At 40.6% G+C, this 21,731-nt stretch overlaps 2 protein-coding genes across 5 annotated transcripts in view; both read right to left on the minus strand.

Moving 5' to 3' along the window:
• Positions 1-4,618: 4,618 nt before the first annotated feature.
• Positions 4,619-9,602, minus strand: fam110a (family with sequence similarity 110 member A). The gene is made up of 3 exons (XM_059523796.1): positions 9,415-9,602; positions 9,217-9,266; positions 4,619-7,420 (listed from the first exon to the last, which is right to left on the minus strand). The coding sequence occupies exon 3, from the start codon at positions 7,308-7,310 to the stop codon at positions 6,042-6,044; it is 1,269 nt and encodes a 422-aa protein (XP_059379779.1). The 5' UTR covers positions 7,311-7,420; positions 9,217-9,266; positions 9,415-9,602; the 3' UTR covers positions 4,619-6,041.
• Positions 9,603-13,107: 3,505 nt separating this feature from the next.
• Positions 13,108-21,731, minus strand: part of prickle3 (prickle homolog 3) — a 59,273-nt gene continuing 50,649 nt past the window's right edge. For 3 of the 4 annotated variants that reach the window (XM_059523800.1, XM_059523797.1, XM_059523799.1), the window contains 8 exons: positions 20,587-20,700; positions 19,191-19,328; positions 17,474-17,677; positions 17,066-17,252; positions 15,733-16,101; positions 14,759-15,046; positions 14,335-14,682; positions 13,108-13,684 (listed from right to left, as the gene is read on the minus strand). In XM_059523800.1, the coding sequence (XP_059379783.1) occupies positions 13,287-13,684; positions 14,335-14,682; positions 14,759-15,046; positions 15,733-16,101; positions 17,066-17,252; positions 17,474-17,677; positions 19,191-19,328; positions 20,587-20,700 (2,046 nt within the window). In that variant the 3' untranslated portion in view covers positions 13,108-13,286. The remainder of the gene's footprint in view (positions 13,685-14,334; positions 14,683-14,758; positions 15,047-15,732; positions 16,102-17,065; positions 17,253-17,473; positions 17,678-19,190; positions 19,329-20,586; positions 20,701-21,731) is intronic. The other variant, XM_059523798.1, reaches the window with a different exon arrangement.

Here is a 21,731-nt window from a genome sequence, read left to right on the forward strand (position 1 = left end):
GTTTTTACTAGAACCAGGAAGTATGACCATATTAGCCCTGTCCTGTCAACACTGCACTGGCTCCCTATCAAACATTGTATAGATTTTAAAATATTGCTTATTACTTACAAAGCCCTGAATGGTTTAGCACCTCAGTATTTGAATGAGCTCCTTTTACATTATAATCCTCTACGTCCGCTACGTTCTCAAAACTCAGGCAATTTGATAATACCTAGAATATCAAAATCAACTGCGGGCGGCAGATCCTTTTCCTATTTGGCGCCTAAACTCTGAAATAACCTACCTAACATTGTTCGGGAGGCAGACACACTCTTGCAGTTTAAATCTAGATTAAAGACCCATCGCTTTAACCTGGCTTACACATAACATACTAATATGCTTTTAATATCCAAATCCGTTAAAGGATTTTTAGGCTGCATTAATTAGGTAAACCGGAACCGGGAACACTTCCCATAACACCCTATATACTTGCTACATCATTAGAAGAATGGCATCAATGCTAATATTTGTATATTGAATAATACAGAATGGAGAAAAAAACCTTTGGAGAAACCAGGCTCATTCTGTCACCGATGGAGTTTCGGTTCCTTGCCACTGTCGCCTCTGGCTTGCTTAGTTGGGGTCACTTCATCTACAGCGATATCATTGACTTGATTGCAAATAAATGCACAGACACTCTTTAACTGAACAGAGATGACATCACTGAATTCAATGATGAACTGCCTTTATCATTTTGCATTATTGACACAGTGTTTTCCTAATGAATGTTGTTCAGTTGCTTTGACGCAATGTATTTTGTTTAAAGCGCTATATAAATAAAGGTGATGTTACAGGTGAGGTAGTGCTAAACGTAAAACAATGGGAGAGAAGAGGATTTGGAACAAATAAGGAGTTTTTACTGAAGACGAAGGAGGTACAGACTATATTAACAAGATTACATTAAGCATACATTCAGCTAACACATCAACAACGCTAAACATCAACAACTCAATAACGCTAAACATCGACAATCACGGACAACGGAGAACTAAACAGACCAGGTATTTAAACACACAGGTGATGATGGAACTGGGGACAGGTGAGGATCAATCAATTAACTAAAACAAGAAAAGGAAGATGACCAAATAAGGAAACCAAAAGTTCATAAACGTGACAGTTCGCCCCTTCCGGAAAGGTGCGTCCTCGCACCGCAAGAGGAATACCAGCGGAGGGAGGGTGCGGGTTCTGGAGGCGGGCGAGGAGCAGGCCAGGAGCAGGTGACGAGGGAGCATGGAGGTAGGGACCAGGGCGGAGTGGATGGAGGGAGGAGCCCGGAGCAGGAGGAGCCAGATGGTCCACCAGAGACCAGCCAGGACGGAGATCCACGGTGGAGAAGCGGCCGACGACACCAGGGGGCCGACAGGAGGAGACTGCACCGGTGGGTGAGGAGCCCAAGATGGAGCAGCACAGCCGCAGAGCCAGGGTGACGTCGAGGATCCGGAGGGCCTAGGTGGAGCAGAAGGCTCTGGCGACCAAGGCGGAGGCAGGGTCCTGGAAGACCGCTGTGGAGCCGGAGTGACGGAGGATGACGGTGGAACCAGAGGGAAGGAGGAGCCTGACAGAGCCGGAGGGATGGAGTGACGAGAGTGACGAGGTGGAACCAGAGGAGTGGAGTCCCGAGGCGGCGGATGGTCGACGACTGACCAAGGTGGAACCGGAGGGACGAGGGAGCCCGATGGAGCAGGTGGGATGACAGGCCACGGTGGAGACGAGGGAGCTAAGAGCCAAGGCGGAGCCGCTGGGTCGAAGGACCGAGGAGGAGTCCAGGGCTTGGAGGCTGGAGGCAGAGACAGGACCTTAACATGCCAAGGCGGAGCTGGAGACTGGCAGTCCAGCGGCGAACCATCGCGCCCAGATGGCGCGGACTGAGGGTGAGCAGCGGGACTGACTGGCACCAGCAGGGATGACGAGGAACTGGCTGGTCTAGGAGGAGGAGAGAGAGGAAGGATGGGAGGAAACACAGGAGGATCAGGGCTGGACGGAACCAGCGGTAGTGGAGCAGAGGGACTGGCAGGTTTAGGAGGAGGTGGGAGAGGGAGGCTGGGAGGGAGTACAGGAGACACAGAAATATCAGAGCTGGGCGGAACCAGCAGAGACATAGGAAATTCAGAACTGGGCGGAACCAGCGGAGACATAGGAAATTCAGAGCTGGGCGGAACCAGCGGCGAGACAGAAAATTCATAGCTGGGCGGAACCAGCGGAGAGACAGAAAATTCAGGGCTGGGCGGAACCAGCGGAGAAACAGAAAATTCAGGGCTGGGCGGAACCAGCGGAGAGACAGAAAATTCAGGGCTGGGCGGAACCAGCGGAGAGACAGAAAATTCAGAGCTGGGCGGAACCAGCGGAGAGACAGAAAATTCAGAGCTGGGCGGAACCAGCGGAGAGACAGAAAATTCATAGCTGGGCAGAACCAGCGGAGAGACAGAAAATTCATAGCTGTGCGGAACCAGCGGAGAAACAAAAAATTCAGGGCTGGGCGGAACCAGCGGAGAAACAAAAAATTCAGGGCTGGGCGGAACCAGCGGAGAAACAAAAAATTCAGGGCTGGGCGGAACCAGTGGAGAAACCGAAAATTTATAGCTGGGCGGAACCAACGGAGAAACAGAAAATTCAGGGCTGGACGGAACCAGCGGAAATGGAGCAGAGGAGCTGACTGGAGGAGGTAGGAGTGGGAGACTGAGAGGGTATACAAGGGGATCAGGGCTGGATGGAACCAGCGGAAAAACAGGGGATACAGGAATTACCTCCATAGACCAGTCCATTAGATCCATAAGTTGCTCCATATTTCCCGAGACCGAATACAGCTCACCCTCAGTCGCAGGAGTGTGGGCAGGGCTTTCCTCCACGACCCTTTGATCTCCACGAGGACTCCCACGATGCACAGTGTTGCCGGCTCACACACCTGGTCAGTCGCGCTCTCGACGTCCTGAATCAGCTCGGGCTCTGCGGCTGCGGTGGGCTCTGGCTCCGTGTGGCTAGATGGTGGCTGGCTGGTCTCTGGGTCAGGAGTGGGGCTGGAGATATCCTCTTCGGCGGTGCTGATGGTCCACAAAGATCCATTCTTCTCCAGCACCCACTCCACGAAAGCGGCGAAATCCTCTCGTGGACCGTTCGCTGGTAGGCGTGCCTTACTCCGCTCGCTCAGGCCGGTGTAGAAAAAGTTAGAGAGCGAGCGGTCGGGGAAGTGAGTAAGGCACGCCAGATCTAGAAAGTCCCTGGTGTGGTCCTCCAGCGAACGGTCCAGTTGCTCCAGGCATAGGAGACGGACTGCTGGGATGGCCATTCCGGGAGAGGAGGGAAAAAAAGCCAAAAAATAAATGAAAGAAAAAACGCAGCTAAAAATAAACTATACTGTTTAGGTCCGTGATTCTGTTACAGGTGAGGTAGTGCTAAACGTAAAACAACGGGAGAGAAGAGGATTTGGAACAAATAAGGAGTTTATACTGAAGACGAAGGAGGTACAGACTATATTAACAAGATTACATTAAGCATACATTCAGCAGGGGCGCCCCCAAGGGGTGGCCAGGGGTGGCCACGGCCACCCCTGTATAAACTCTGGCCACCCCTGTGGCCACCCCTAGGATTATTTGCAGTGGGTCCTATTAATTTAAATGCAGAATGTAAATTCACAATAGTTTAAGAAGTGAAAAAAAAGTGCAGCACCTGCTGCAGCCACAGTTTTGCTTCTCTGAGCAACATTAAAGTGTTTCGCTCCTGAATGAATCAACCGTTTAAATGATTCGGTTCAATCGCAATGACTCACTTATTAACAGTGACTCGCTGCCACCTATTGGCGGTTTTAATTTCACATTTAATGGAACGTTTTCATTTTTTAAATAATTTCAAACAACAGTTTCCAATGTTTTATCTTTAAAATATCAAAACATTATTTATTCATTTGTAACTGCAGGTTAAAGTATTCCATGTTCCACGGAGCTGCATTAAACAGTGTGTAAAAACATCTAAATGGCACTTCAGATGCAGCTTCTGTTTTATCTGCATTGCAAAGATCAATTTTGTTGATACTGATTGCATTTGCTTGGTAACAGCCCAAATGCAAGTATTTGACCTAAAATATGGTGCACACTTTTAGAAACAATGGTGTAAAGGTAAAAAAAAAAAAAAAAAAATCAGTTGTCAGCACAATTAAAAATAAGATATCAGCACAATAACACTCAGCAAAATAGTGTGATTATCGTTATCGATAAAATCCTAGAACTCACAGAGATATAACTTTTTGTCTATACTGTAAACCCTTAATTTTTTTCTTTATTTTAATGTGCCACCCCCAAAATTTACTGTGGCCTCATTTGGCCACCCCTGTTAACATTTTCTGGGGGCGCCACTGACATTCAGCTAACACATCAACAACGTTAAACATCAACAACTCAATAACGCTAAACATCGACAATCACGGACAAGGGAGAACTAAACAGACCAGGTATTTAAACACACAGGTGATGAGGGAACTGGGGACAGGTGAGGATCAATCAATTAACTAAAACAAGAAAAGGAAGATGACCAAATAAGGAAACCAAAAGTTCATAAACGTGACAGGTGACTTGACTTGACTAATAAAAAAAAACACTTTTGTATTTCCATTACTTTCCAAAATATAACAAATACAAACTTGCTGTGGAAATGCATCCTCTTGGTCTATGAAAAGGGTATTTTGTCAACTATTAAGAGATAGATGGGTTGAGTACAAGAGAAGATAAGTGTTTCCATGGTTTTGATGGAAATATACAGGTTAAGGGGTTAATACCATGTTCTAAAAACGTAACTACATCCACCACATTTTTCCTGGCCATAATAACAGGAAATGATGAAGTGAAAAAAAAACCATTATGTGACCTTCAAATACTGTATATTTTTTAAATGCTATTTTTACGCGAGAGAAAACAACAGTTTTGATGCCACCCCAACTGTATATTCTTTACATCCAAACTTACATCGTATACAACAAAACAGAAGTAATGTAAATTAATTTTTATTCTCATTTTTTTTAAGATCAATTTGTTAAAACTGTCCATTTGTCAGTACAACACAACACTGGTTTTTGGACTGGCTTTTGATGAAAAACCCCTAAACAGATCAAAGCTGCTCACATCATACACCGAGTTTGTTGTGTATCATTACGTTCAGTGTACCAAATGATATCAAAGTCATAATACTCATAATAAAGATCTGAGGCTACTGTGTCAACCAATTAGTTTTAGCACATTGACAAACAATAGAAATATTCATGTTATTTGTCATCACATGACACAAGAAACAAGATATTAAAACAAGTAATAAAGCTTAGCTGCAATATTATTATTATTTTTTTGTTGAATGACACGAATAACTGCATTCATCAATTTTGCACATCTCCACCAAAACTCCTTGTTTGATTGGCCTGTCAAGTACAGCCTGTCATTGTTGAAAAAGACAGCAATGAAAAAAAAAAAAAAGTATTGTGTTTAAGGGTTTATTGGTGCTCACCGTAACAATGCAACCATGCATTTGTAGTTATTGTTCGAAAATACAGGTGTTTGTGGTAAGGTAATTGACCACGATGCGTAAGCTATCATATATGACACATCTACAGCAGATTCAACTAGACAGCTTTATACAGATAAGCGACAAAATACTAAATGGGAAATGTTAATATTTTGTACAACACATTGCATTACATTTCAGTCTGGATGGTGGTTATTTGTTAGTCATTGTATTGTTTGGGGCAGTTGTGGCCTAGTGGTTAGAGACTTCAAACCCTAAGGTTGTCGGTTCGAGTCTCGGGCCGGCAATACCACGACTGAGGTGCCCTTGAGCAAGGCACCAAACCCCCAACTGCTCCCCGGGCGCCGCAGCATAAATGGCTGCCCACTGCTCTGGGTGTGTGTTCACGGTGTGTTTACTCCTGTGTGTGTGCACTTTGGATGGGTTAAATGCAGAGCGTGAATTATGGGCCTGAGTATGGGCCACCATACTTGGCTGTATGTTACTTTATTTGTTATCTGTTACATATCGGCCACTCTGGGACTCTCTTTTGCCTGGCGCATTCCATAAAGCCACTTGATCACTCGAGCATTTCTCTCAATGACGGAAACACCATAAACAGGGCGTTCATCTTTTGCTGCCGCTGCTTCCTCCTCATCTTCACCCTCAGCTGATGCTGGGGCACTAGCGCTACGTAGATGTGAAACGGACACAATGTCAGAACCCGGTCTTGCTAACTCCTCTAAATCCGATGGGTCAAGGCCACAATAATTAAAGAAGCGCTCAAGCTCTGCTCCTGCTCGTGAAAAGCAGTCGCTGACGTCCGATTTTGAGCGTGTCCGTGAAGGACGCTTCCTGGAGCTTGTTGAGGAGATGCAAGTGATGGCTGGAGATGGCGGAGACTGGAAGTCATTTTTGGCTAGGAGGGAATCAGTGGAGTTTGGAGTAAGTGGGGTCGGTGAGGGACATGACAATGGTTCTGTGTTCGGTTTTATTGGGAGGGGTGGAGGCGGGCTAGCTGAGGATTTCAAAGGAGGCGAGGTTTGCACTGCACAGTTTGGTGGTTTAACAGGTCCTCTGGTGCCATTTGTTTGTGTGACATTATGGAGCCTTTTGAAGTCAGCTGGTTGCTGATTTGGCTGTATGTACGGTCTAAGCAAGCGCAGAAGTTGCATTGGGACCTGTGGCATGGTCTGTTGCACCGGTGAGCGGTTCTGTAGCTGTGGTCTACCAGCCATCCTCATCTGAGGTAACTGGGGTCTGACATCGACTCTCCGCACTGTCATGTTAGTACATCCGTTTGCCCCTGAGGCTTCTATTGCAGCTTTCCCCTGACTTGCAGAAGTCGACCCAAGAGAAGGTTCCTCCAGTGGTGGAGAGGTGGCCTTGGATGGATCTTTAACATCTTTCTCAATGCTGTTGGGTTGTGCTGAAACATCTGGAACGGTGGCATCGCTGACTCCATCAATCAGTTTGCAAAGATGTTCCAGGTTAAGGGGTGGTATCTCAGACTTTGTGGATCTTGCAGGGATCTTCCTTGAGGGCTGTTGAGTATCTTGTCCATTCGGGCTGTTTTTGGAAGGACAAATTACTGGCTGCTGCTTCTTCAAAACCACCTGTTGGCTCTTGACATACTTAGCCTTGTCTGCTTCTAAACGTTCCACTGCACTTGGTTTGCGTATCCCTGGAGAATGTGTATCCCTGGACTCTGCGTTGTGACTTGGAATGGCAGGAGTTCCAGCCAGCCTTATTATTCTCCGTGAAGATGGCTGGAGAGTGTCAGTTGACATCCTTGGGGGAAAAAAAATCTGCACTGGTTTGCTTGGAAGTAGATAAATGGACTTGTACTGAGTGACTGAGTATACTTCCAAATTAAAGGGTTGGATTCATGCTTTAATACCTGTGGGAAGATAAATAATTATGACAAACAGACAATTGCAGTTGTCTAATGTTATATAATGCATTCTGAGTTATTTACACTGTTAAAGAGTTAGATTCTAATGCTAAACATGACCAAAGCCTCAAAAAATGACGTTTCTGTGCCATATACACTTCTTCTGGGTTTGTATAAGTTTCTGGAAAGTTTTTTTTTCAGTATGGCCCTACATGACATCATGAAGGGTGGCTGATGTCATGTGTCACAGTTCCGGGGGCCAGACCAGTGTCTGCGGTTTTCCCACAGAATTTGGCTACTTTAACACCGTTATCACTTGGAATGCAAATTTTACCATCACAATTTGTTAAAATATTGATGTCCATTGTGAGTTTTTAAACTCTTACCTTAAAGGTGTGCAATTTAAGAATAGTGGTCATAAACAGCTGATGAGATACTATTCTCACTTAACTAAAGTTTAACTAAAGTTGGAAAGTTGGACTGAAGTTTTAGACACAGATTCAATATTTGACATGTCACAAGCAGATAAACATTTCATACGTATTTGATAAGTCAAAAGCAGATAAGCATTTTTTCCAGCACAGGGCCGACAAGTAACAGCAACGATAGCATTCCAGTAGAGCATGTTTTAAAATGGTATGATTGTAAACTTTCACTCGTACATTTCACAACATGGTTAGGCATCCATACATCAAGACAGAACTGTGATTTTATTTAAACTGTGCTTTAGTGAATTACAAATGGTCACATTGATTAAGATTCTGATTTTGCAGTAGCCTAATGGTCAAATGGTTAAAAAGTCTCTACGTATATGGCTCCAGCCTTTCTGTAAATAAGTCAATGGGATTTTCTTTCCTCAGTTTTGTTGTCTGCTATTGGTAAACATTTTATTTGCTTACAAAAGTGATAGCACAACTCTTATCAGCTAGCTCCACAATTTGAATCTGGTCATAACACAAATGGCACAGAAAGTTATGCTTCCAAAAACATAAATACTTGGGGTTAGAAGTATGAGCATTAATAAAAGTGATACTTGCCCTAGCAGACACCACTAATGAGCTATTTAGGCTGTTGATGTATATTCCAGGAAAGCTTGAAACCGTTATGAAGCCATTCTCAGAAGACTTTATTAGCAGTGGCTAAAAGGCTAGCACTTTCGTCTAGAATACTGATGAAACTAACATTCACGTAATTGATTTTTAAAGAATCTATTATTAGTTGACTACTTCCTAAAATAACTGTAAATCACACTGAAAGCCTGCAGTGTCTTTCCATTTAGCAAACCAACATGACTGATATGAAAACATTTGCCCAAGATTGTGACATTGCCCATTTAGGAATGTGACCTCAGCGAGACATGTGACTCTGAAGTCACTGGTTAACTCGAGGGACTTTCTGATGTTTCATACTGGATTTTTGTCCAGTGTTGTTGATAAATGTTGACAACTGTGCTGCTTTTATCAATGGACTTAAAGATATTTTCACTTAGAGGTAAAGTATGGCCAATGAAATAGCAACTCATTGTCTAAATGCTTATCATTCATTTAACATCAGCCAGCACTCCTGAGGTTAAAGTGCACTGTTTACTCTATCCTTTCTTGTCTAATATGATCCATACATTATTCCATCCTTTCATCCTCTCTGCTCTCCCAATGTCTCCATCAATTCTTACCTCACTCTCCCTCTATCTCTTTATATATACCTGTTTAAAACACAACAATTCAAGATTAAGAAATTTAAATCCATCCCTTAAGGCAAGAAAAAGGTCAGCAAGAATAAATGGAAAACAAGATTTCACTTACAGATTCCAGGGACAGGGTACGGCATGTCTCTACATGATCCAGGATTGTTTCTAGAACCAAAACAACAGTTACGGGGAATTAGAGAGAGACAAACTTAGATGACAGATTGCAGTAAAGTATATGTTAGCCACATTGCTTAAAGGTATAGATCGCAGTGAGACACATTATCAGACAATACACACACAACCAAACACATACCTGTGACTGTTTCAGGAAACCCAGCAGCATTGGATTCCCCTCTAACCTCTAAAGTTTGAGTCAGGTAGGACAGAGAGACTGAGTTCAGTCAGTAATGTCTTTTGTGTGTCAGGGAGCAGAAAGATAGCAAGACAGATGGTGTCCACGCGTGTGCTTGTGTTAAGGAGAAAGTAAAACTTGCCATACCGGTTTGACTCTCTCCTCAAACACTTCTCCTGCCCTTTTTTCTTGTCCCATCCAATCAGAAACTCATTCACACTCCAGGAAGTATGTCCCATATGCCCTTTGAGTCACCTGATCACTAAAGGAAATAGCCACCTTTTGTCTGTAATCTATGTGTGTTGCTGTATGTAGAGAAGAGACAAGCTGTTTGACATCAAGTTAGTTTCTAGTCGTTTATCTTTGAGAAGAAGATATATTGTTCTTTTTTAGCTTGGAATTATATATACAGGTGCTGGTCATATAATTAGAATATCATCAAAAAGTTTATTTCACTAATTCCATTCAAAAAGCGAAACTTGTATATTATATTCATTCATTACACAGACTGATTTATTTCACATTTTTATTTCTTTTAATTTTGATGATTATAACTGACAACTAAGGAAAATCCTTAATTCAGTATCTCAGGAAATTTGAATATTGTGAAAAGGTTCAATATTGAAGACACACTCTAATCAGATAATTAACTCAAAACACCTCCAAATGCCTTTAAACAGTCTCTCAGTCTAGTTCTGTAGGCTACACAATCATGGGGAAGACTGCTGACTTGTCAGTTGTCCAAAAGACAACCATTGACACCTTGCACAAAGAGGGCAAGACACAAAAGGTCATTGCAAAAGAGGCTGGCTGTTCACAGAGCTCTGTGTCCAAGCACATTAATAGAGAGGCGAAGGGAAGGAAAAGATGTGGTAGAAAAAAAGTGTACAAGCAATAGGGATAATCGCACCCCGGAGAGGACTGTGAAACAAAACCCATTCAGAAATGTGGGGGAGATTCACAAAGAGTGGACTGCAGCTGGAGTCAGTGCTTCAAGAACCACTACACACAGACGTATGCAAGACATGGGTTACAGCTGTTGCATTCCTTGTGACAAGCCACTGTTAAACAACAGATAGCATCTCGCATCAAAAAGGACTGGACTGCTGCTGAGTGGTCCAAAGTTATGTTCTCTGATGAAAGTAAATTTAGCATTTCCTTTGGATATCAGGGTCCTAGAGTCTGGAGGAAGAGAGGAGAGACACACAATCCACTTTGCTTGAGGTCCAATGTAAAGTTTCCACAGCTAGTGATGGTTTGGAGTGCCATGTCATCTGTTGGTGTTGGTCCACTGTGTTTTCTGAGGTCCAAGGTCAACGCAGCTGTATACCAGGAAGTTTTAGAGCACTTCATGCTTCCTGCTGCTGACCAACTTTATGGAGATGCAGATTTCATTTTCCAACAGGACTTGGCACCTGCACACAGTGCCAAAGCCTCCAGTACCTGGTTTAAGGACCATGGTATCCCTGTTCTTAATTGACCAGCAAACTCGCCTGACCTTAACCCCATAGAAAATCTATGGGGTATTGTTGTGAAGCGGAAGATGTGATATGTCAGACCCAACAATGCAGAAGAGCTGAATGCCACTATCAGAGCAACCTGGGCTCTCATAACACCTGAGCAGTGCCACAGACTGATCGACTCCATGCCACGCCGCAGTGCTGCAGTAATGCAGGCAAAAGGAGCCCCAACTAAGTATTGAGTGCTGTACATGCTCATACTTTTAATTTTGATACTCTTTAGTTGGCCAAGATTTCTAAAAATCTTTTCTTTGTATTGGTCTTAAGTTATATTCTAATTTGGGATTTTCCTTAGTTGTCAGTTATAATCATCAAAATTAAAAGAAATAAACATTTGAAATATATCAGTCTGTGTGTAATGAATGAATATAATATACAAGTTTCACTTTTTGAATGGAATTAGTGAAATAAATCAACTTTTTGATGATATTCTAATTATATGACCAGCACCTGTATACACACACACAAACACACAAACACACACACACACACACACACACACACACACACACACACACACACACACACACACACACACACACACACACACACACACACACAAACACACACACACACACACACACACACACACACACACACACACACACATTTAGAATTAGACAATGAGAAGAAAAAAAAACAGTTTAGGTATTTCTGATTTACAGTTAATTATTTATAGACCTTGTAGCAAAACGTACATGCTAAAAACAGGATGTGTGTATAATTATAATCATTATTTTTGTGTAGTGCCTTAAATGTACAAAAAAAAAAAAAAAAAAGAATGGAAAAATGTTTAGGATCAAGTGTTTATTTTCTCATTTAAAAAGATACCTTTTAAAGTTTCTAAAAATTATATTAGGCCAGGAAGCATCTTAGACAAGAAAATAAAACCACCATGTTGTTTATAAAAATACAATTCTAACATACAGTACTGTGATCTCTGATTTGCAAAACACAGTAAAAATCATGTCTTTATTTAAACTCTCATTTACACAGAGAGGTTTGAAATGTCAGTATGTACAGATTTACAGTTGATGAGGAGATGACGATTATATTTCCCCACATTCTGTTATGATCTGGCTTGCAGTAGCCTTACGACATTTGCTATACAGTATGTTGACTTGTGTCTCCAGTCCATGCTCTAAAACAATAACTCCACAACATTGTGTTTCAATGAGCTTCACGTAGTTAAACCTTCAGCAAGAGCAAATTACACGGCACTCTCAAAACCAGTCAGACAAGCAACAACTATTCACCTGTTTAAGTAGTTTTAGATTTAGCACTTAACAATTCATCTTGTAACAACTTAACTTACAAGTAACGCAAGTTAAGTAATCAGTTTACTTTTTTTAAGTAACTAGTAAAGTATCCGATTACTTTTACATTTACAGGAAAATGTGCTTTTTCCAAAAAGTTACTTTTTCAAATAAATATTGCCAGCTAATTTGTTTCCCACTGATTGTCTGACAGCTCTCCAGTCCTCATGTAGAGAGAAATCAGGAGTGAATGCAGAGGTGTTGTGGGCGCTGTGTTATTGTAGATCTAGACTAAATAAAAAAAAAAACTGTGAAAGGCAAACCTGCAATATTTAAATTTACTTCAGCCTGATGCTTATTCATTTCATTTTTGGTGTGAAAGGACTTATACATTTGTTAAAATACGTGAAATTGCTTTTTTTTGTGAATAGCCGATTTAGCCACTGAATGGAAAAAAATAAAAAAGGTGATTCTAATGTTTTTTTTCTTGAAATTGTGAGTTTTCGCACAATTCTGACTGTTTCTCATGATTTGCATGTTTATTTACAGCAAAAAGTCAGAATTGCGAGATGTAAAATTACGAGAAAAAAGCAATTACCTTTTATTTATTTATTAAGTGGCGGAAACAAGCTTCCATACTGATCAAATAAACTGCATGCCAAAATTAAAGTGAATTTTTTGCGCTAAATATTCGTGTTGTGTGAAACAGTTCTTTAGCTGTAAAATGAAATCAGTTCACCTAGCTATCTCGCATAAATGTAGAAATTGTAGAAATCTACTTTTCCTGTAACAAACAAAAATTGGATTCGAAATGTTCCTCGGCCCGAATAATAATGCCAGTAAATGTGTCTAAGCACCATGACACTGAAACTGATATAGGATAATATTTTATCACCTTTATAAAAATACTGGCACACATTTGCACAGACTGTAAGATACTTTCTATTTTTGTTACACAAAATGTGACTCATAAACTTTGACCTTGACTGAGCAGCTTGTTAGTTCAGAGAGTGACCGAGTTCTTTAATTTCCAGTTTTGAACACGCATGTCCTGGTCTCAGGACAGTATGCAGTTCTTGTCCTTGTCTTTTCTACTGAGACTCTGTGTCCTCCTCCTGAAGCTTCCTCTTCGGCTTTTGTCCTCGTCCTCTGTCTGTCCTTCTGTTGCTCTCTCTCCACCCGTCAGCTGCGGTGGCAGGGGAATGCGCTGGCCCAGAAAGAAGCCTTCCTCCTCTGAGTCTGAGGAAGAGGAGCAGGTGGAGCAGGAGTCTTCGTGGCGGTAGCGGGTGGAGTGCAGGGTAAGGCTGCCGTCCAGGACGCTGTTGGACCGCCTGCGGTCCCCTACTCTGCATGCCAGGGTTTCCAGACGAGGTCTGTCGCTGGAGCGTCTGAGCCGCTTCTCGCTGGGATTGTGGCCACGGCTTCCCCGATGGAAACTGTGGCGCTTCGACCCATCTGAAGGAAACATGATCAAATGAGATCACCCTTTGATGCAAGTCAGCACAGCACTTTACTGTAACTTAGTGTGAAAAGTTCACCCAAAAAACAAAAGTTTGTCATCATTTACTCAAGTCTCACGAGTTAACTTTCATGAATCATGAAGAAATCATTATTTTGATTCAAATCTTTTCTGTGAATCTGCTGATTCAGTTCACAGAGTGATCATGAAATGGGCTGATCCCGTTCATTCGCTCACTGGTTTAAAAACTTATCAGTGAATACTGACTTTAATGTTAGTCTCCACACAAAGATACTGTATAGTTACTGTAGGTCTGCACGATAAATCATATTTTAATCGTGATGAGGATTTCTGTTTCTCACAACTAATTAGGCATAATTGTCTGCGATATTTGCCAGCTGGTTACCAGATGTCAAGAGTTTAGATCACCTCATCAGAGCTTTTCTCCTGAATGCATACAGTTTCTGCCCAGTGTCATGCGAATTTTGTAATATTCCATTTTTTGGGTGAACTATGGCCTGAAGCAAACATGAGACGATAAACCTCTTGAATTTCTGGTTTCGGACTCCAGGTTTCAGGCTGGCCTCACCACTACTGAACCCATCTGTCCAAACCAGAATTTGGATTCTAAAAAAAAAAATATTACCCAGCAGGTCCATTTGAGATGGTCCTTCAGTGCAGAAGTGCAACCTGTGTCCCAAACTTCCTCCATCTTCCTCCTGCTCCTCATCCTCATCCCCTCTTGTCTCCGTCTCCACCACTTCCTCTTCCTCCCACTCTTCCTCTTCCACTGAATAGCTGCAGCTGATTGGCTCTCTGAAGCTGACCCTGGCGGTGCTGCTGCGGACCGGTGTCGCTGGCACGTCTTCGGCTTCGGTGACAGCAGCCGGGGAATCAGACGGATCGAAGAAAACGGGGGGCGGAGGAGGCGGGAAGGAGTCGGAGTCATTTAGATCATCAAATGCATCTGAAGACTCCAGTTGAGAGGAAATTCCTATGACAGAGGAAGTTAAATAAGAAATACAGCTTCAGACAAGATAAATTGCTTTACCGACTCAAGCATCCAGTACCTGAACAACTGCTCTCGATGATGTTCCCACAATCCTTTGCAGTGGACGTCCCTCTAGACGTGAAGCTTGGCGGGAAATGGCCAAATTCTGCGTATCCGTTCAGCTCCGCTGAAAACTCCAGACGGTCTGGCGTGTGATTCACCTGCTGCGTGCTGATGCTTGATTGGTCCGTGCAAACTAATGCTGGCCTGTCATTGGCTGCTGGACGGAGCTGAGAGGACAGATGTGAGTGTTCATATGCTGGAGGCTCGCCATTCAGTACAGGACGGAACGAGGTGTGAACACCTGCTAAATGAACAAGCAGGGACTTTAAAGATGCTTCTGAATACAAACAGTGTCAATAATATTCAACTGTACAAATGTTGATCATGAAGGTAAACCTCACAATAAAAAAATGTTCTGGGAAACGCAGCTTCGGTTGTATTTTGGTAAGATTTTCAAAGGTTTTTTTTACAGAGGTGTCTTTTCTTCACCATTTGGTAATTTGTGAAATATTGTTACAATTTAAAATGAACTGTTTTCTCTTTGAATATATTGTAAAATGTAATTTCTTCCTGTGATCAAAGCTGAATTTTCAGCATCGTTACTCCAGTCTTCAGTGTCACATGATCCTTTATGATCCCACAGACTCTTTTATTTTTGTCCAGAATTATTATTTTTTTTAGATCAACAAACTGAAGGTAATAAATTACATATGCACAATTACAATTAAAATACAATGTAATTATTTTTTCTTTACAATAATGAGAATTTAGAGATAAAAAAAGTTGTTTACTTACCAAATACTTATTAAATAATTCTAAGCTTATGAATTTCATGACAGGATGCAAAATCTTAATATTAGTAAAAGTAGGCCTTCTTATTATGCAAAATAGAATTTATTCTTTTTGGGGTGAAAAATGTGTTCCTTGTGTTTTAATTAGAAAATAGTGCACTTTCACTTTAAATATACTAATACATGGTAATATTTGCACCTTTACTCTCCAGTGGAAAATGCCCCCCATTGGCTGTTGTTGTACTAGCTGCTTTGACTGTATGTTTGCATGTGTTCAGTGTAGAGGTGGCGGCAGTGACGCTGGTTCCCTCCTGTGGCCGTGGTGTGGAACTATGCTGCAGGTTTTGAATGGTCTTATGTGACACTGGTTTGCTCTGGAGGGCAGAATCGCAGGAGTCGGAGTTGTCTGGGTCGTCCCCGAGCGAGCAGGAGCGGGAGCAGAAGATGAGTCCGCGGCGAGGCAGGAAGGGTCTGCCCAGCAGAGGGAGTCGACAGCAGGCGCAGCAGAAACACGCTTCAGACGCATGCCAGTGCTGGCCCTCATACGTCATCTGACCCTGCTCTATACCTACAGACACACCAGAGAGGGAGGAAATCAAGCCTCACAGCACTCCTTCAGACCTTTCAATCATGGAAGCACAGCATTTTTCTGTAATTACTGAGCTTTTTACGGCCATTATTGGATGGAATGCTGTGGTTAAGTGCAAGTTAAGCTTCTGCATCTGTAGCAATGCTTTCAATTACACAGATACATCTTCAACAAGTGCTTCAGTTTGTCAAGAACACCCAGTAAGGGCAGACAGGCAAGCGGGCAGCACTACAAATGCTATATATATATGCAACTAGTGCATTCTCAAGCCTATAAACTAGTTTAATAGAAAATAATGAAAAAGGGAGCTTATTTACATTACCTTTCAAAATCTGGTATCAGTAACCTTTTTATTAATACTTAAAGCTGCATTTATTCGATCAAAAATACAGTGAAATGCTATTACAATTCAAAACAACTTTTCTGTATGAATATATTATGTAATGTATTAATTTATTTTATTAAGTATTAAATAAAAACAGCTTTATATAATTGTATTTCCGTCATTTCATGTTACAAAGGCATCCTAAACACTGCTGAATTTTCCGAGAAAGATTTATACTGCATATTTTTGCATTAATACAGTTTTAGGATGACTAACTTTTCCTGCATTAAGACTTTAATTTCACGATTATAAAGAACCCCCCAAGTATATTGCTTTATTGATATTGAGTATATTGATTATTTAAAATATATTTATACATCACAGTAGTATTAGTTGCATTGCCTTCAATTCACATGGTTTTGAATAAAAAAAGATAAATTATTTAAAGCGATGTGATATTATATTGAAAATGCTGACGTTTTTGTTTATCCTAATAAATCCTGCTGTATAGGAGTTATATATATATATTTACTCTAAATGTTCCTGTAATTCTCTCTCTCACTGTGTGGCAGCGGTGTGTTATAGTGCTGGGACACGGTGTGGTCTGTGTGCTCTCACCGATGTGTTCTCCGCAGGTGTCGCAGTATTCGGCGTACAGAGACTCGTAGCAGTGGCAGCAGTACGGCCGGCTCTCTCTCATGATGTAGCGCTGGCCGCCCAGCGCCGTCTCACACTCGAAACAGCAGAAGTGCTTCATGTGCCAGTGCCGGCTCTCAGCCTCCGTACACTCGTCCGCAAAGATGATCTGATCACCACAGGAGGAGCAAGATACTGCGTGAGTCACATGCACCAACTCTGTTTCTGTCACAGAAATATGTGTGTTTGAAGCTGTGATCAAACTCTATTTCAGTTTCAAATTCTCCTGCATGAGCACCAAGGCTCAGCGTGTCTGGCACATGTGTGATAAGCAGTACACCACGCCTCCAACAAATGGATGAAAACAGGAGCTGTGTGGAAAGCAGTCACCTCGTCGCAGGCCTGGCAGCGGGGTTTGACGCGCTCGGCGTGGTGCCGGCCGCAGTAGATGTGTCCGTCCTGATAGAAGTAAATGAGATCCACCAGCAGCTCGTTACAGGAAGCGCACTGGAAGCACTGAGGATGCCAGCAGGAGCCGTGACCCGCTCGCGACGCAAACACTGCTATGTCACCACCGCAGATCTGCCTGCCACACTGAGACGAAGAGAGCGGGGTGAGAAGAGAGCGACACAAAGTCTCCAAACTCATCATTACATGTTGAAAACGCTCCTACACGACGGCTGTGATGAGACAGAAACAAGAAGAACAGCAGAAGGAACAGTTCAAGATCCCACCAAATCTCCTGATCAGTGACCTTTAATAATATAATATAATATAATATAATATAATATAATATAATATAATATAATATAATATAATATAATATAATATAATATAATATAATATAATATAATATAATATAATATAATATAATATAATATAATAAATCTCTTTAGTTTAACATTTGAAAGCAAATAAATTAATAAATATTAGTATTGTCATTTTTTTTTTTTTTTTTTTTACAGTACAGTTTATCTACAGTGGTATTATTTCTATAAAAATATTTGTGTAACTTAAAATATGTACAAAATAATAAAATATTTAATAACAATGGTTATTATTATTATTGTGAAATACTCTTTTTTTTAAAGGACAATAGTAAAGCAATATTTCTTTATTGACAATTTTCTAAATGATTGAAAAACAAAATAATAAAATAATAACAATCATTATAATAATAGTATATTTATTATAACTATTATTATTAAATACTCCATTAATTTTTTTTTACAGAACAATAATATTACTTTAGTACTTTATCTTTATTGGTTTAGTTTTTATATTCATTAAAATTAAATTGTTATTATTATTACTACTACTAATTTTATTAAATACTCCATTCTTTTTACAGTACAAAACTATTACTATAGTAACATATCTCTATTGATTTCATTTGTATATTTTATTCAAATTAAATTATTTTTATTATTATTACTAACTGAACAGTGTAAAAAAAGAAATAAAAATAAATTATACTAAGCAAAAAAAAAAAAAAAAAGAAAGTCACTCAAACTTGTGTTACAGTGAATAAAGCAAATCTGCTTCATATCATTTCTAGGAATCTTTAACTAAGCTTTAGCAGCAGTTCGTTGTTCTTTAGCAGAGCACAACCTCTATAATAAAGCCAACATTTAACAACAACAAACAAAGCTTTCTAAGTTAAATTTGATAGAGATACAGACTAGTTCTTTTTCTTAAAAGTATTCACACAAATCAACACAACATGACACAAACTGCCTCTCCTCAACACATCCACACCCTCCTGGCAACTACTCATCAGCTGGAGTGCATTATGGGTGTTAAAATGTGGCGAAACTCTTAAAATATCACAGTAGATGAATGGAAAGTATGCACTTTTTATCTAGTACATATGATATCTGCCTTGGCTCTGCTCAGGCTGGAGTCTGAACTCATCACAGCATATTAAAAGGTTTCCTGAAGCTGCATGCCAGACGAAAGCCTCTTCAGCTCAAGTAGCTCAATGCACATACCAAACTTCAGCTGCATTGCTGCTCAGATACTGTAAGTATGCACTGTTTGTCCTAGACGAGGAAGCAGTGAGCTGTGATTACAGCCGAGAAGATCTTTCATGTCTCTGTTTCTCTACCTGTTGACAGATGGCTCCGGTCATGGTGACCGGAAAGAGTCGTACGATGCCACGGCCCAGATTCTCTCTCTTCCTCTGCTGGCTGAATAACCTCAATTCTTTCTTCTCTTCTTCATCCAGAGTGTTACAGTACTGAGGCTGTGCACACACACATTTACAGTACTGTTACAACTCACACAAGACCATCACACACTTACAACCTAACCCTGTCATCATCATTGATCAATTCAGGCCAAGATGGAGTGTAAAATCCATGAAAACATGTTGAACATTAAAAAAGAAATTATGTTTTGCATAATGAAAATGAAGCCTTATGGCCATTAAGTTTGTTTTGGATTATTTATATGGTGATTAAAGGGATACTCCACCCCAAAATGAAAATTTTGTCATTAATCACTCACACCAAACCCGTAAAAGCTTTGTTCGTCTTCAGAACACAATTTAAGATATTTTGTTTGAAAACCGGGAGGCTTGTGACTGTCCCATTTACTGCCGAGTAAATAACAGTGTCGAGGTCCAGAAAAGTATGAAAGACGTCGTCAATAGTCCATCTGCTATCAGTGGTTCAACTGTAACGTTATGAAGCGATGACAATACTTTTTGTACACAAAGAAAACTAAACTAAGAACTTTATTCAACAATTCCTCTCCTCTCCACATCACCGTAGCGCCATTTTGGAGATTATGAGCTGAACACAGGCAACATAAGCTCTTCTGTATCAGCAGCGCCACAAAGATACGTTTTTTTAATGTATATTTACACTTTGATTTGAAAGAAAACAATGCAACCTCGTGCCGCGGCTGACACAGAAGAGCTTATGTTGCCTGCATTCAGCTCATAATCTCCAAAATGGCGCTACGGTGATGTGGAGAGAAACAGAGGAGAGGAATTGTTGAATAAAGTTCTTAGTTTAGTTTTCTTTGTGTACAAAAAGTATTGTCATCGCTTCATAACGTTACAGTTGAACCACTGATAGCAGATGGACTATTGACGACGTCTTTCATACTTTTCTGGACCTCGACACTGTTATTTACTCGGCAGTAAATGGGACAGTCACAAGCCTCCCGGTTTTCAAACAAAATATCTTAAATTGTGTTCTGAAGACGAACAAAGCTTTTACGGGTTTGGTGTGAGTGATTAATGACAAAATTTTCATTTTGGGGTGGAGTATCCCTTTAATATATATATATATATATATATAAGTTATAGAAGTTTGTTTAATTATCACTGCATACTGCTTACTACTGTAAAAAGGAGTACTCAATGTGCAGTAAGCTATGATTCATGTGTAATTTTGGATAAGAATTTAAGACCAGACTGTGGGGTTCATAGATTTAGGATTCACAGCTGTGGGTTTGGGATCCAGAGACGAGTGTGAAGATTTAAACAGTTTTACCTCACTGTCATGGGCCGGCAGCTGGTGTAAAAGCTGTTTAATACGGTATTGCTCTCCTAGACTGTTGACATATGGGACCTTGTCTTCTGGAATACAACTGAAGTACTGATACACCTGTACATACATGAACACAGATAATTAACTGTCACCCCCTTTCTCAACATAGATGTAAAAACCTGAACTTAAATAGTTGTAATTTATGAATGCTTTGGAATACAGACCCAAGGTTGGTCCTATTATTGAAAGTGAAAAATAAATAAAAAAACGAAAGTGTTAAAAAGTTATAGAAGTTTGTTTACTTTAAAGACAATGTGTAAAATTGCTATGAAACCAAAGCTATGCATCTAATTAAGTTAGGTTCCAAATTTGAAGTTGATCTCACAAGAATTGAGGTTAGGTTTAGGTGTTGATAGCCACCGGGTGTAAATGTGTGTCAAAATACCTTGGTGCTCAAGATTAGAACATTTTGATTATAAAATAGTGTAGTAAATTTTGTAATCTTACACTCAACACCTGCCTGCCATGGGGAGGAGCCTGATTTTAAGTACAATGTCTATGGTAATGCAATGTCTGATTTCAAAGCTGCTTTCCCAGGATGAATTTTGAGTGTTTCAGCTTTTGAATGATATTTAATTTAAGATGATTACTAAAATATGTGCATAAAAAGAGCAACATGGACATACACTTATAATGCAATTTTAAACTGATCTAGAAAACTACTCACAAACTGAGACTGGTCACTTTTCATGTGAGAACAATCTCTTCCTGTGCAAGTGGGTGGTTATTGGGTAAAAAATTAAATTAAACCCAGAGGTGGGTAGTAACGAGTTACATTTACTTCGTTACCTTTACTTGAGTAATTTTTTGGGGTAACTAATACTTTTTGGAGTATATTTAAAGATGGGTACTTTTACTCTTACTTGAGTAAATTTATGGGGAAAAATCTGTACTTTTACTTCGTTACTGTGGGCGACGCTCCTCTCGTTACTTTATCTTAATTCAATAAATGTTATAAATGCTTCAGTTTGATCCAAACACGCCGTCTACTTTTCTCTGGACAATGAGCGATGCCCATTCGCAAATGATTCATTCTTTTGAGTCAATTCTGTTCAAAGGTTTGATCAAACCAATTGGCAAACGAGAGA

The sequence above is a fragment of the Carassius carassius genome, chromosome 34, assembly GCF_963082965.1.
Source record: "Carassius carassius chromosome 34, fCarCar2.1, whole genome shotgun sequence".
Classification (NCBI taxonomy): Eukaryota; Metazoa; Chordata; class Actinopteri; order Cypriniformes; family Cyprinidae; genus Carassius; species Carassius carassius.

What these genes read in the sequence shown, in the direction of transcription:
- fam110a (XM_059523796.1), bottom strand. Translation starts at nt 7,310, where the DNA reads ATGTCAACTGACACTCTCCAGCCATCTTCACGGAGAATAATAAGGCTG.